Source organism: Cyanistes caeruleus, chromosome 11 (genome assembly GCF_971803275.1).
Source record: "Cyanistes caeruleus chromosome 11, bCyaCae1.hap1.1, whole genome shotgun sequence".
Lineage (NCBI taxonomy): Eukaryota > Metazoa > Chordata > Aves > Passeriformes > Paridae > Cyanistes > Cyanistes caeruleus.
In genome coordinates, this window is record NC_141711.1 from 17,830,671 (window position 1) to 17,843,851 (window position 13,181).

A 13,181-nucleotide genomic window follows, 5' to 3' on the forward strand; every position below is an offset into this window, starting at 1 on the left:
ATTTGGGGCTTTTTCCTTCTCCCCATGTCCCCTCTGAGCTGGTTTGCACTGGAGGGGGGACAGCTCCAGGAGAATAAAAAGGGAAGGAGAAAAAGCAAGAGGAACACCAAAAACATATTTTAAACCGTAATTGCCGAATTCTGCATCAACAAATGCAAACAAGGCCAGCTGTTGATAAAGTGCTGAAAACCCAAAACAAAATAAAATGATATCATTTCAGTGCATGCAGCATCAGAAGACTCTGATTTCCAGATCATCTTACAACCCACTTCCAACAAAATTCAAACTAAATGTTGTCTTGTACCACATTGCCTGATTATTTCCCAAGCCACAGAGTTCCAGACACTTTCTTCAGGAGGAATAAAACCAAACAAATGAGTGTCATCACAGGCAGATATTGCAGCAGTTCTGAGTAGCAATGTAATACCCAAATGGATTATTTTCCTCTAGATTAACATTCATTACCATAGAAATATGTAAAAAAAAATAAGATAACTTGGCTGTGGAGAACATTCAAAAGTTCAAACAAAAGAGAAATCACTTAGAAGTTTTGACTTTAATGAGCAATGTAGAGGAATGAAGACATTGGAAAACCACTCACAGAGGTGCTACACTCAGAAAATTATGCCATATACACTTATAAGTCTGACACATCAGCTCTTGCCCCAAAATGAAATGTTCTTTGTTTCTATGGGCTGCAGTTTAGCAATGCACCCAAAAGTCCTGCTTCTTTTCAGTAAAATTACAGCAAGTCTCAAGTTTGAAGGATCCCTTAAGGGTCATTGTGTCCCATTCCTTGCTCATCACTGCTGCCTAAAACCAAACCACACCCTAAAACCATCATCCAGGTGCTTCTTGGACTTTGCTAGGCTCATCTGTGTTCTTTTTCTGTCTGTAAAGCACTGGGAATGAGTGTTAGCTCAGGCACCTGAAGATCACAAGTCACAACCACCCTGATTTTGGCTGAGTTCAAAGCTCTGCAGTGCCCAGTGCGTCGTTTCCAAAGACAACAAACACTCTGAACACGCCAGAAAGGACTGGAGGGAACACAGACCGTGAAAGAGTTGTTCAGTGTCTTTGGAAGCATTTAATCTCTCCGAGATCTGCAGCTGGGCAGCTGAGGAGCTGACCACTTCCCATCTGAGCACCCTCCAGCTCATCATCACTGTGATTTCAAGTGGTCACCCTGTCCCACCCTCCCTGAAAGCTGCCAAAATGGCTTTTAGAGTTGACAGTAGGTGGGAAAAGGGAACAGTGTGTCCCAGTCCCTGTCTCACAGGCACAGAAAGCAGATTTAGCACTGCTGTTTGCACCTACCATCTCCTTGTGGTTGGGGTAGAACGTCTGCTCGATTAGAGGGAACTTCTCTGGGCCCAAAGTTTTGTAGACAGACACCAGCTGGGCAAACTGCAAAACAAAGCAGAACAAGACAGAAAGCTCAGGAGAGAAACCACACTGTGCCCAAAGGAGCTCATGCTGACATTTTGCTTCTTGTCTTGGGTGTTTGATAAACTCAGTAGATCCAGGGGCACAGCCCATGCAGGCTCTCTCCTCCTCCTCACACACCTCTTTAATCCACCCCAGCTGTGACTTCACACACAGATCAACACAGAAAAACACTTTGAAAAGTAAAGCCCCCACAGCTACAGAAAATGAAATACATGGGAATACTGGATTTTGGGTATCTCATTATCCGTATGTTTGAAGATGATTCTGTGATGATAAAATCATAATGTTGCCTTTTCTGTCACCTTAAACCTAAAGCCCAGGCATATTTACCATTCATTTAGAAGCTGGCACCTCCCTGGCATTGATTTTGGCATTGGCACAGGGATAAAAGCAGCTGTGTCGTGCTACCAGGTCAGGTGAGGAGCAAACAAGAGCAGTTCCATCTCCCAGGCTGCAGCCATGCCCCATTCCCACACGGCCATCCTTGGGCGGGGACGGCTGAAACCGCTCCATGCCATTCCTCTTCATGTTTTTTATGGAATATTCTGATGTGGCCATCCTTGCACCACCACCAAAGGTGGGGATGATTGAAACTGCTCCATGTTAAGCCATTCCTATTAATGTTTTTTATGGGATATAAATATAGAATATAATATTCTTTTAACGCTCCTGAGGCGGATCCGGCCTACCTGCACTCTGGCCTGCAGCAGCTCCTCACAGAACATTTACGTGTAAAACAAGGGAAATCTTTATTAAATAGAGATGGATTTGGGGCTGCTCTTTCTCTTTTACAGATAAACCCTGCTGAGGTAGGAGTCAGCAAAGCAAAGCAGCCCTGTGCCGGGGCTGAGGTTTCCAGGGAGCAGGAGGGCTCTGGCAGCCGAAGGCCGGAGCTGTTCCAGCGCTCCGAAGCTCCGGCCGTGCCCGTGATGTGTTCAGCTGTCACCGTGCCAGCGTGGGACATAAACAACTCAGCACAACACTTTGAATAGTGGGATTTGCTGGTTGCAAACAGCACAAAAAGCAGGGAACAATGGAACTCTGTCCATAATGCAGATAAAATACCTACTCTGAGGAGAGCCTCAGAGAGAGCAAAAACTGTTTAAAGGGGGGGAAAAAAACCCCATGAAAGCTTTGCTTGCATTTCCAGCTGGCAGAGAGGGCTTGTTTAATTTAGTGGTGTTTACTTAGGTTTGGTAAAATACATCTTTAAATTCGGAAGGCCAGTGGAAAATACCTTAATGATGAGCAGTCTTCACCAAAAGCCTAAGAAATTGTAGTTGGGTTGTGTGCCGTGCAAATCAGGCCTCAAGGAAAGGAAATATTATCACAGCTACCAAAATAAGGTGGTTTGTGAATAGGATTCCTGACAACTTACTCAATATTTCAGTTCTGATCCAAGAAGAAAATACTTGCTATTAAATACGTGATTTTTTTTTGTCAAGCAATTGTTAGGTTAAAATAAATCTATTTACTTATCTTTAAGTAAAAACCTCCAAAGAAAAGATAAAATCATATGACTCTGTTTCCTGTGATTGTTTCCTTACTTTCTTTTCCATTTTCATTGGAAGGGAGCAAAAGACACTGAGAAAATGGCATTTTTTTTTTTTTGTAGAGGTTGTGGCATTCATGCAAGAGGTAAGAAAGCTGTAATTGAGATTAATTGCTAGCAAATGCTTGTTTAAAAAAAAAAAACAGTTTCAACCACAGGTAACAGACATACATCACTCCAAAGTGTCCTCTAATTCAGTAATTCAGCTAGGAAATAGCAGGTAGGAAAAGCAGGTTTCAGTTTTTGAGGTAAAGGAGAGAAATCTCTCAAATTTCCACAGCTGGGGGAAGAATTTATCTTGTACCCTGTTGAGATGCCGCTTCACTTCTGTGTCTACAAATTTGGGGATCTTTTGTCAATCTTTTCTCCCCCAAAATGCAACCTGAAAAATTCAGCCCCAATTCACATAAAATTTCAGCATTTTAATTGTACATCCATAAACTACCATAAATATTTGTTATTTTCACCAGTTGCTGCTGGACTATTTATAAAGAAGAATTTAATTTAAGTTTTAATGACCTTCTATAAATTTTTTCAGTGGGATCTGGACTATATATTTTTATATTTTCCTTTCCATCAGCTGAACACCAGTCCTGGGCAGGAGCATCATCTTTTTAGATGATAAATAACTGAATTTTCTGAACTAATGCCAAATGTTTACAGACATGGGATGTTTATGAAATAGGAAATACTAACAGAGCCATTGAAGTATTTTATATGGCTATCAAAACCCAAAATCACCTAAAAATCTTCCAACTCCTAGAGCTTAGTATTTCAGCAGAAGTCATATTTACATCCTAAGAAAAAACTGAGGAAGTGGAAAAAAGTTCTCAGTTTAGCAAGCTGAATTTACTCCTAATTTTCCACTTTTGCACTTTATTTTCAGTCAAAAAGGGACAACCTCAGGTGCATGTGTTTACAGTTTGCAGATTATTATTTTAAAAGGAAAATGATTGGGTTTTGTAGCATTTGTTGTAATGTCAGCTCTTTTCTAGTCAGGATAAAATCCTTCCACACCCAGGCCAGGGTTGTTTCTTTATGACAGAACAGGACAGTGACAGCTGTGCTCTCCAACAAGGTGTGACACACAGAAGAAATATTTAGTCAAAAAAACCCCAAAACCCACTTATTCCATTTGTTTTCGTGTCAAATCTTTCTGGGCTTTCACCACCCCAAGACTGGAGCTCTAAATTTCACTGCACAGATTGTGCTGTAACCAAGCAGAGTTACCAAAAATCCCTTTGCTTTCTTCATCAAGAGTCGGATAATTACTTTGCTTATCACTCTTGAGGAGTTAAAATGTGTTTAATTACTTGTGTGCCATCTCTGAGAGGCTCGGATTTGCTCCTGAGCAAACCACACCAACTTCTCCCTTGAAGATAATCAGATATGATATTTAAAACTAATTACTGCAGATGGTGCTACCTTTAATTCTGGAAAGCTGCTAATCCCTCTTGCCAGGCTGAAGGATTTGTAGCACTGCCCACTCCAGTGGGGAATTTCCTGGGATGTTGAGGAGTTTAACTCAAAGAATTGCATCTCCTTTGCCTGTTCCCTGCTCAGCTAGGACCCCTGGGCTGTGGGTTTTACTGAACCCTTTCTGTCAGAGATTTCCCTTTTTTGAGGGGAACCTGTCCTCTTCACAAGATGAGAGCTCCAAATGACCATCATGGTGCTCCATTGCTAAAACAATATCCAAATTCTCTGGGTAGTCTGTTACACCCACCCAGGGGAGCTGGCACTCTCTAGGAGCAGAGAAATGGGAAAACTTGGATGGGTGAACACTTCCTCAATCTGTCTGTCATAAAAAACACTCCAAAACCCAACACTTTCAGCTGAGATTTAACTCATCTCTGGCTGCTCTAAGGTGTGGGCTCATCTTAAGAGTGAAGAAATTCCGTGAAACACCAGTTTACCTCTGGATGTCTCTCTATAAACTCATCTCCTTCCAAGTGCAGCAAGGAGGATCAGAATTGGTGACTGAAGTTCCTGAAGCAAAATTTTCTACTTTTCTAATGTGATCTCAGTTTTCACCATGGATGGGATTCTCCCTTTCAGTACCCAAAGGGAAGATCCCTCTACCCCACAGAGAAGGTTTGGAAAGCTGCTGGATGAGCTGGTTTGACTTATGGGCTGGTTATGTTACAATTTTTGGGATTTAACAAAGAAAATGGCACGTTGACTTCTTCATCCCTTCAGATGGCACCAGGAAAAATAACCTGAAGTCCATTTTTAGGCTGAAATGTCCCTTTTCAGGCTGAAATGTCCCTTTTCAGGCTGAGGCTTAGAAATGTGGCTGGTCATTCCATAAAGGCTGGATTATTTGGTGAGAGTGAGAGATAAAGCACAAAGCACAAACAGGGGTTCTTGGGGGCCAGCAAGCTGAGACACAAACATCCTTCAGAGGGAGGAGGAGTGAAGCAGTTGTGCAAGAGGATACATTTGACACTTGTCTGTGGGAGTCAATCAACTTTGGCCAATATTTTTCACTATATCTGCATTTGAAACATAATGTCTGTACTGTATCTGAATATTTTATTACTGTATTTTTTATATTATTATTATTATTATTACCTAGGAAGCATCTGTGTTACCTTTCTGTGCCCTCCATGTGCTTCTTTGTTGAGATTGCTCAACATTTCTTCTCTCACACTTCAGCAAACACTGAATACTGTTCCAGAAGGCTGAGTTCACTCACTTTGATTCTCTCTTTGACACCTGAATAGGAGAATGGAGGGGAGCAGAGCTCTGGCTGCAGGTGACACCCTCCTCAGTCAGCAGGAGCTCACAGACAGCTCCATGCAAGTGTTCCAACTCCCCAGATCAGCCCAGCACCTTCACTGCAAGGTGAAACGGTGCCTACAAACCAGTTTGGGCACACGAGAGGAGTACAGAGGGGATGGGAACTGCCAGCAGAAGCTGGTGCTCCTCCAGTGGTTTTCCAGCAGGACTCGAAGCCAAGGACAACACACCTGGACTGGGAATGCAAGGAGTGCTCCCCTGGACCCTGCATGGTGAGTTTAACCACAGGTGAGAAGTTCCCTGAGCCTTTTGCAGCCCAGCCTGCACAAGAGCAAGGTGATCTCTGCCTCTCCCAGAGGAGATGTGTCCCTGGTGCATTTTCCCCTCAAGCCCTGCCCTGGGATCAGCAGCATCTCCTCCTTCTCTTTGACTGCAGCTGATATTTCCTCACCTTCTTTACTTTCAGCTCCCTCCTCACCCTCTGGGGTTCTTGCAGCACCCCCTGAGATGGAGCTGCTCAGCCCCTGTGGGGTGTGCTGGCCCTTCCCAGAGGGATTTGTGCTGTCTGCTCCAGCTATCCAGAATTTCCAAGGGCATTTTCTGGGCTCTTGCACCTCCCCTGCAGCATGAGAACTGCAATCCGAGAGGCACAGCTCTCTCACCGCTAATCACCGCTGTAATTAACTGCTGGAATATTTTCACATTAGAATTGCAGCTGATGAGATGAAAACCATTAAGAGCTTCTACAGGATCCAAAATAAGCCTTAAATAAAAACCTCATGCCCTTGGAAGAACTACATGAACTGGCTTATGAATTACCAGAGCACATAAAAAAAATAAAAAAGTTTTCTACAAGAGTTGGGAAAACAGGATTAAAAAAAATCCCAAAGAACCAGAAAAGGGCCACAGTCAGGGACATAAAAACATCTCCTGGCTTGCAGGGTTGGGCAAGAAGGCATCTGGCAAGGAGAGACACCTTGGCTGGTGGAAGAGGCACTGACAAAATGTGTAAACAGTGAGGAAAGCGAGATTTAAGGAGGACATGTGGATTAAAATGAAGGAAAAAAGGCTGTGAGCATAAAAAGGCAGGGCACAGATCAAGACATGCCTGGTATTAAAGATTAGAAAAAGGTAATACCATGAGGCCTAGATCGAGAGGCCTTCTGGAGCCCTTTATTTTGGAATGAAAATTTAGAGAAGGAAAAAAGTTGATGGGAGTGAGAGGCTCTGGGGACTCCTTCCTGGGTGCTCTTCCAGCAGTGAGAAAATGCACTTTATTCCACTGTTACAGGACAGTGTTCTGACCAGGGAAACCTTTGCACTGTTGTTTGTTTTGATGGGACTTGGCCTGGTGCTTAAGCACTTCTCACAAGGGCTTGGGGCTCACTGCAACAGAGAAAGATTTTCTTGTTTGTGGGGTTTTTAGACATGAGGTCCGCTTCAAATAGGAGGTTTCCATGAAAACACAGAGTGCAATGAAGCTTGTAGAGGAAGAAATCAATGGTGGATTTCAAGGGTGGGTTTCCCAGGGTGGATTTCCAGGATGGATTTCCAGAGTGGATTGCCAGGGTGGGTTTCCAGAGTGGATTTCCAGGGAGCATTTCCAGGTGGATTTCCAGGGTGGGTTTCCATGGTGGGTTATTTCCAGGTGGATTTCCAGGGTGGGTTTCCAGGGTGGGTTATTTCCAGGTGGCTTTCCAGGATGGGTTTAAGGGTGGGTTTTGAGGTGGGTTTCCAGGGTGGGTTATTTCCAGGGTGGGTTATTTCCAGGTGGATTTCCATGGTGGGCTTCAGGGTGGGTTATTTCCAGGATGGATTTCCAGGGTGGGTTATTTCCTGAGTGGATTTCCAGGGTGGGTTTCAGGGTGGGTTTCAGGGTGGGTTTCAGGGTGGGTTATTTCCAGGGTGGGTTATTTCCAGGGTGCAATGCCATTCCTCAGACAGCAGCAGCCAACCTCTGCCAGGCCCAGCAGGGAAAGCCAGAGGACTCCTTGGGGTGGCAGATAGCCAGACAGGGGTTTCACCCACTAAAATCACCTCAGAGAGCAGGGGTGGTGCTCACACACCCCAAAAAGAAGCCAGGACACTTTGCATCCGTCTCAGAGGGAGCTGGAGCTAAGGATGGAAGTGGAATACGCAGGAATGTCAGAGGGGAATGGCAGTGCTGGTGGGAGATGTGGAGGTGAGAACTGCACTGGAGGAGAGAGAGAGCAAGAGGTTGGAGTGGGGGTTGCCCTGGTGGAGCCATCACAACAGGAGGGATTTTCCTGGATGGGTGACAAATTCCAGTGTCTAGAAGAGGAGTCTCACCCCCCTGATTCTCCTCAGCTCTGAGTCAGCACAGTCACACATCAAAGAAGCAGATATAACCTAGATTTTAACTGAAAAAATGATTTTCTAAGGTCATTTAATAGGGAATATAACACATGGGATTCCTTTTTAATTACATATCAGATATTATATACAAGGAATCAAACTTAATTTCCATAATCTGGCCTTCAGGTGTGGATATTTGTCTCAACCATGCACAAAAAGAGTTTCTGAGTCTCTACTGTAGCAGGACCAGCAGACAATACCAAGGATGTGAGCCACAGCTTTACAGTCCTGTTTTAAATATTATCTTTACAGCCTCTGTTTGAATACAGTTTCTTTCACTAGAAGGTAAGAAACAGTTAAAAAAGTCCATTTGAATTTTCTGCCCCTAGAAATGTTCAATGCAATGAAAGTCTGTAATGGATTTCAAGAGTTCCCACTGCTGCTTTTTAGTGCAGAGGAGAACAGGGAAAAGTGGCAACAGCCTACTACAAAATTCAGGAATGCAGTCAAAAAATCTGAGTCTACTTTTGCATTAAATTATCCTGATGGCAGCAAATGCTGGTCAAAGCCAAAGGCTCCCATTCTCGGTTTATATATAAAGCACTTGAGAATGCAAGCAAGGATTGATAAATACAGAGAATTACTGGCTGTATTGGAACAGAATGGAACAGAAAAATCATCATCACACTGAGATTTATTTAAGGATCTCTGGGGATTTTTTTTTTGTTTGTTTGTTTTTTTAACAGGATTTTCAGGTGAGCTTACGTATTTTAGGAAAGCAAAATCAGCAAGGAAGGCTGGAATGTTCCCTTTATATTCCAAGACTGGAATATTCCATTCCTATTCCAAGGCTAGATTAAACTAATCTGACTCTATAAAGAGGTGCAAAGAGCAAACACACTATTAGTTATAGTTATTATATACTTCATATATTAGTATATATATATACTTCAATATTAGTTATTAGTTATTATATACTTCATGTATTTAGATTTCTAGTTATGCATTTATACTTGTATTTATGAGTTTTGCTCCAGTTCAATGGTCAAACCTGGTATTAAACTGTCATTAAACCAAAAAGTTTACAATGTTTTCACCTTCCTTCTGATACAGTTTTGTGAATTTACTTTCAGATCTCACATGACAAATCCATCAACATGTTTTGATTTAAGTGGCAGACTGGGCAAAGAGGCCAAAATCTTCACTGGCTGACAGAGAATTAAAAGAGGTTTTATTCAGGTTTTTTTTATGCAGGTTTTTTATTCAGCTTGGAGGAAAAGCACCTGTTTCTTTGCTCTCTGGCTGCCCTGGAAATGCACAAGCCTCTGACTTCACTCAAAACCTGCAAATCCAAAATTCCTGTGAATGAAGGCCACAAAACTGGCCACTGATGCCAATATTTGCATTTAGGAATATGATATAGAGACTGCCCCATGTCAGCATGGGGCTGTTCAGGCCCTGCCATCCATGTCCTGGTGTCTCAGCTCTGCCCTGCTTGGGAGAGAAGGCAGCTCCTGCTCCAGACCTGAGGCAGAGAAAGGAAATTCAGCAGTGAAAGGGCAGGAAAAGGTCCCTGCACTCCTCTGGCTGCCCTGCCTTCACCTGCCAGTGAGATCAATCTTGCCAGAGTGGTTGAAACTAGGAAGTCCAGTGCTGCCTCCAGGTTTGGTCTGATGAAACACATAAAACTGGCTAAAATACATCTCAACGTTTCTAACATTTATCATGATGGCAGACATTACATTTGAGCATCCCTAAATGTCTTCTCAATCTGAGCTGCTGCCAGATTGCAGGTAAGCATTCTCCAGCCCTGACCTTTAAGAAGATCCCTTCTGGCATATAAAAGAGAGCAATAACCAGCCAAATTCTATCCCATTGCTCAGCATTATTGTACAAATCTGACTTTTGCTAATGAGCACAGGATTTGATTTTAATGAAATAAACATTTAGAATTTCTTTCTTTAAACCCAGCCTGGAATTTGGGTTTAAAAATCCCAGGTTTGCAGCAAGTATGTTCTCAGAATGCTTCTCTTCTTGCACACATTAATTTTGTTTGTTGTTCTCTCTCCAGAAGATGCTTTGACACAAAATTGAATCTCCTCTGCGTGGTTGTGTCTCCCATTAGCATAGCTTCAATAATTTGTGTCAACAGGAAGCTGGAAGGAACAGAGCTCATCTCTCTTTTTCTGCTCCTCCCTGCAGAGTCCTGACAAATGTCCTGCCAGTGCCCCAATCTGTTGCTCAAGATTTTTAAAACATAACTGGGAGTGGAAAAAGCACAAGAAAAAAACTTGGAGCAGCAACACAGGGGAGAAAACAAGGTGAGGAAGAGCACTAGAAACCATCAAATTGCAAGAAAGGGAAGTTAAAACAGACCTTCCAAGAAAACAAGGTAACAATGGGGAAGTTAAATGTCCAGCTAGAGCAGAAAGATGAAGACACATAAGTAGAAAATCATCTGCAAAAGAAATGCAAAGCAGAACATGGCACATGAAGTCACAGAGTTGTGTAAGCTTGGCAAGAGAAGCAAAGCAAGGAAAATATCAACAAACTTGCAAAAAAGCGTTTGGCTGTCTGCTCCCAAACCGAAGGAAAAGAAACAAACAACAACTGTGGGATTTACAATATTTCCAGGCCTGACCAAAAAAGCCAAACCCAGCCTTCCCTCTAACGGCTGGGGATGAGCAAGGAGATAAATTTTGGCATAACCAAATGTTCTGTGGCACCTCTCTAACGTTTCAAAGCCCTGATAACAATAAATTCCTGCAATGGGGCAGAGTGTGACATCTGAAGATGCTTCAGCACAAGATGAGGTCCCATCTGGAGCTCTGTGTGAAGAGCACCAGGACCTTCCAGCTCTCTTCACGCTCTCCCAGGTAACTCTGCCTCCCTCTCTGCCAGCTCTGGCTCAGAAAACCCTTCCTGCCTGGTTCCTCTGCTCCCACATCCCTGGAGTGATGGAGCAGAGTGCCAGGAGTGCACTTTGACGGGGCCAGCAGCAGCTCCCATCCCTGCAGAGCCAGCTGCCTCTCACAGGCTGGGACAGCTCTGCCCCAGCCCAGCACACCTGGCTTCCCAAATCCCTCTGGGATTCCCTCCACTGCCTCCTTCCTAAATACAGACCCTTCCACCCCGCTGGCAGCAGCCAGTTGGGGTCACAGTGCTCACAAATGAGGGTCATTACAGCTTGGGCCCCCTCCTTCAGCAGACTCAATGTGTGATTGAGGCATCAGCAGATCCTTGGAGCCTCCACACCACCCCTGCAGCCTCCCAGGAGAACAGATGTGCAGCCAGCTGCAGGGGCTGGGATGCTTTTCCTCTGCACTACAGGAACCAGAACTGCACTCATGGAACTGGACTGATTTTGTGAGGGTTTTCTTCCTCTTCAGTTGTGCACAGCTGCTCTACACAAGTGCAGCAATTCTGGAATCTCTGCAGGGCTGGAAGGTTTATCACTGTCAGAAAGAACCTGGAAGTACCAATCCAGCCCTGTAATGCCTGTAATTATCACATCACAGTCAGGATGAACTGAAATAAAACCCAACCCTTTATTCTATCTACAGCAGCCTTGGCCAATGAACCTCACAGCCCCTGACAATTAAATCAGATTTTGCTTGTTTGGTGTCACTCAACTCCACCTCCCTGCCTGACTCAACTTATCAGCAAGCTGCTGGACACAGGGGGGTGAGCAGGGAATGAACTGGGGTGTTCCAAAAATACTGCACCCCTATCACCAATATTTGCAGCTGAAGCTAAAATCCAGCAGGGTTCAATTGAAGGAAAGCCTTCAGCGTGCAAGTTTCACACCAATCATTATAAGAAACATACAAATGGATTAATGCAGGAAGAATTTATTTTTTTTTAGATTCAGCACAGGACACTGGAAAATCACATTTTGTATTTTTAATGCATGTTGTTTTGTTGGGGTTATAAAAATATTATTTCCTTAGTCTAAATGATGAGATTTTACCTAAAGCTCTGATATCATCACCACATTTTCCAGTTCCTTCTGGCCTCCACAATTACTTCACACACCTCCACAGAACCACAGAGTCATTTAGACTGGAAAAGCCCTGTAGGATTACCAAGACCAGGCACTAAACATGAACTTCTAAGTGCACCACTCACCCTTGTCCTCAAGTTCCACATCTACGTGGAACTTAAATCCTAAATCCCTCCAGGACAACAACATCATGCACTATGGGAAATCTCCTAAGCCTCAGTTAAGGGAAGCCTCCCTTATTTCCTGAACGACATTTTCTAAAGGAAAACAGATCATTTAAATGATATCAGATATTACCTTTGGATAATTAATGATGCTCTTTTTTTTCATCTTTATTTTTTTTTTTTCATAGATGCTTTCCAGCAGGATCTTCACCCCATTAAACACAAGTAAAACTGTGAGGTGAATTGGGAATCCTACAAGGACAATGGATGTTTTTGCCTCACCTCAACTCAGTGCAGCTGTAAATTGAACCAGGTAAAATTCTAGTCTTGTTTGATGGGGTTATTTCATGCCCAGGACAATTCCTCTGCAGCACGACCCTGCACTGAAGTATTTTAATGTTTTAATAATAATTCTTCAATGAGGGTATGAACCTTAAAGTGGTTCCTCCACAGCTCTGTGTGAGCTCAGCAATAAAGAACATAGTCTTTATTTATAAAACCCATGCCTTTCCTCCAGCTTTCTGACATCCTTACTAGCATTTAAGTGAAATCCATCTCAAGCCAGGGCCATGAATTTTCCATGAGCTAAGTGTTATCACAGAAGTGAAATAACCCATGCTATGTTTCAGAGCACAAACATCTCACCACACACACTCATTCCAACCTTTTCTTCCCCCTGGTTGCTCACAGCCCAGCTTCTCACAGGGCTGTGCAGTGCTCTGAACTTCTGCTGTGCATCTGGAGGGGCTGTGCATGCCCTGACACCAGGGAGGAGAGCTTTAAGACCTGTTCTCAGTACATTCCTGGCAATTGTCCCACCACACCTCACCTTTCAATGATACACCTCAGATCAAACACAGATTTGTTCACTGTCGACTGGCAAATGCACAGAAAGCCAGAGCAGAAAAAGAGCTTTCCTGGAGAGTTAAGGGCAGGTGCTGCAGTTTGTAGCACA

The 13,181-nt window shown here is 43.5% G+C and overlaps 1 protein-coding gene and 1 long non-coding RNA gene across 2 annotated transcripts in view; one reads left to right on the plus strand and one right to left on the minus strand.

The window, feature by feature from the left end:
* Positions 1-13,181, minus strand: part of SYN2 (synapsin II) — a 156,625-nt gene that overhangs the window by 75,457 nt on the left and 67,987 nt on the right. Inside the window, exon 5 of the mRNA XM_086845249.1 lies at positions 1,318-1,407. Within this exon, the coding sequence (XP_086701375.1) occupies positions 1,318-1,407 (90 nt within the window). The remainder of the gene's footprint in view (positions 1-1,317; positions 1,408-13,181) is intronic.
* On the plus strand, positions 1,916-5,105 carry LOC111935234 (uncharacterized). Its single transcript, XR_002867640.2, has 2 exons — positions 1,916-2,026; positions 2,244-5,105. It is a non-coding gene; the product is annotated as an uncharacterized LOC111935234 (long non-coding RNA).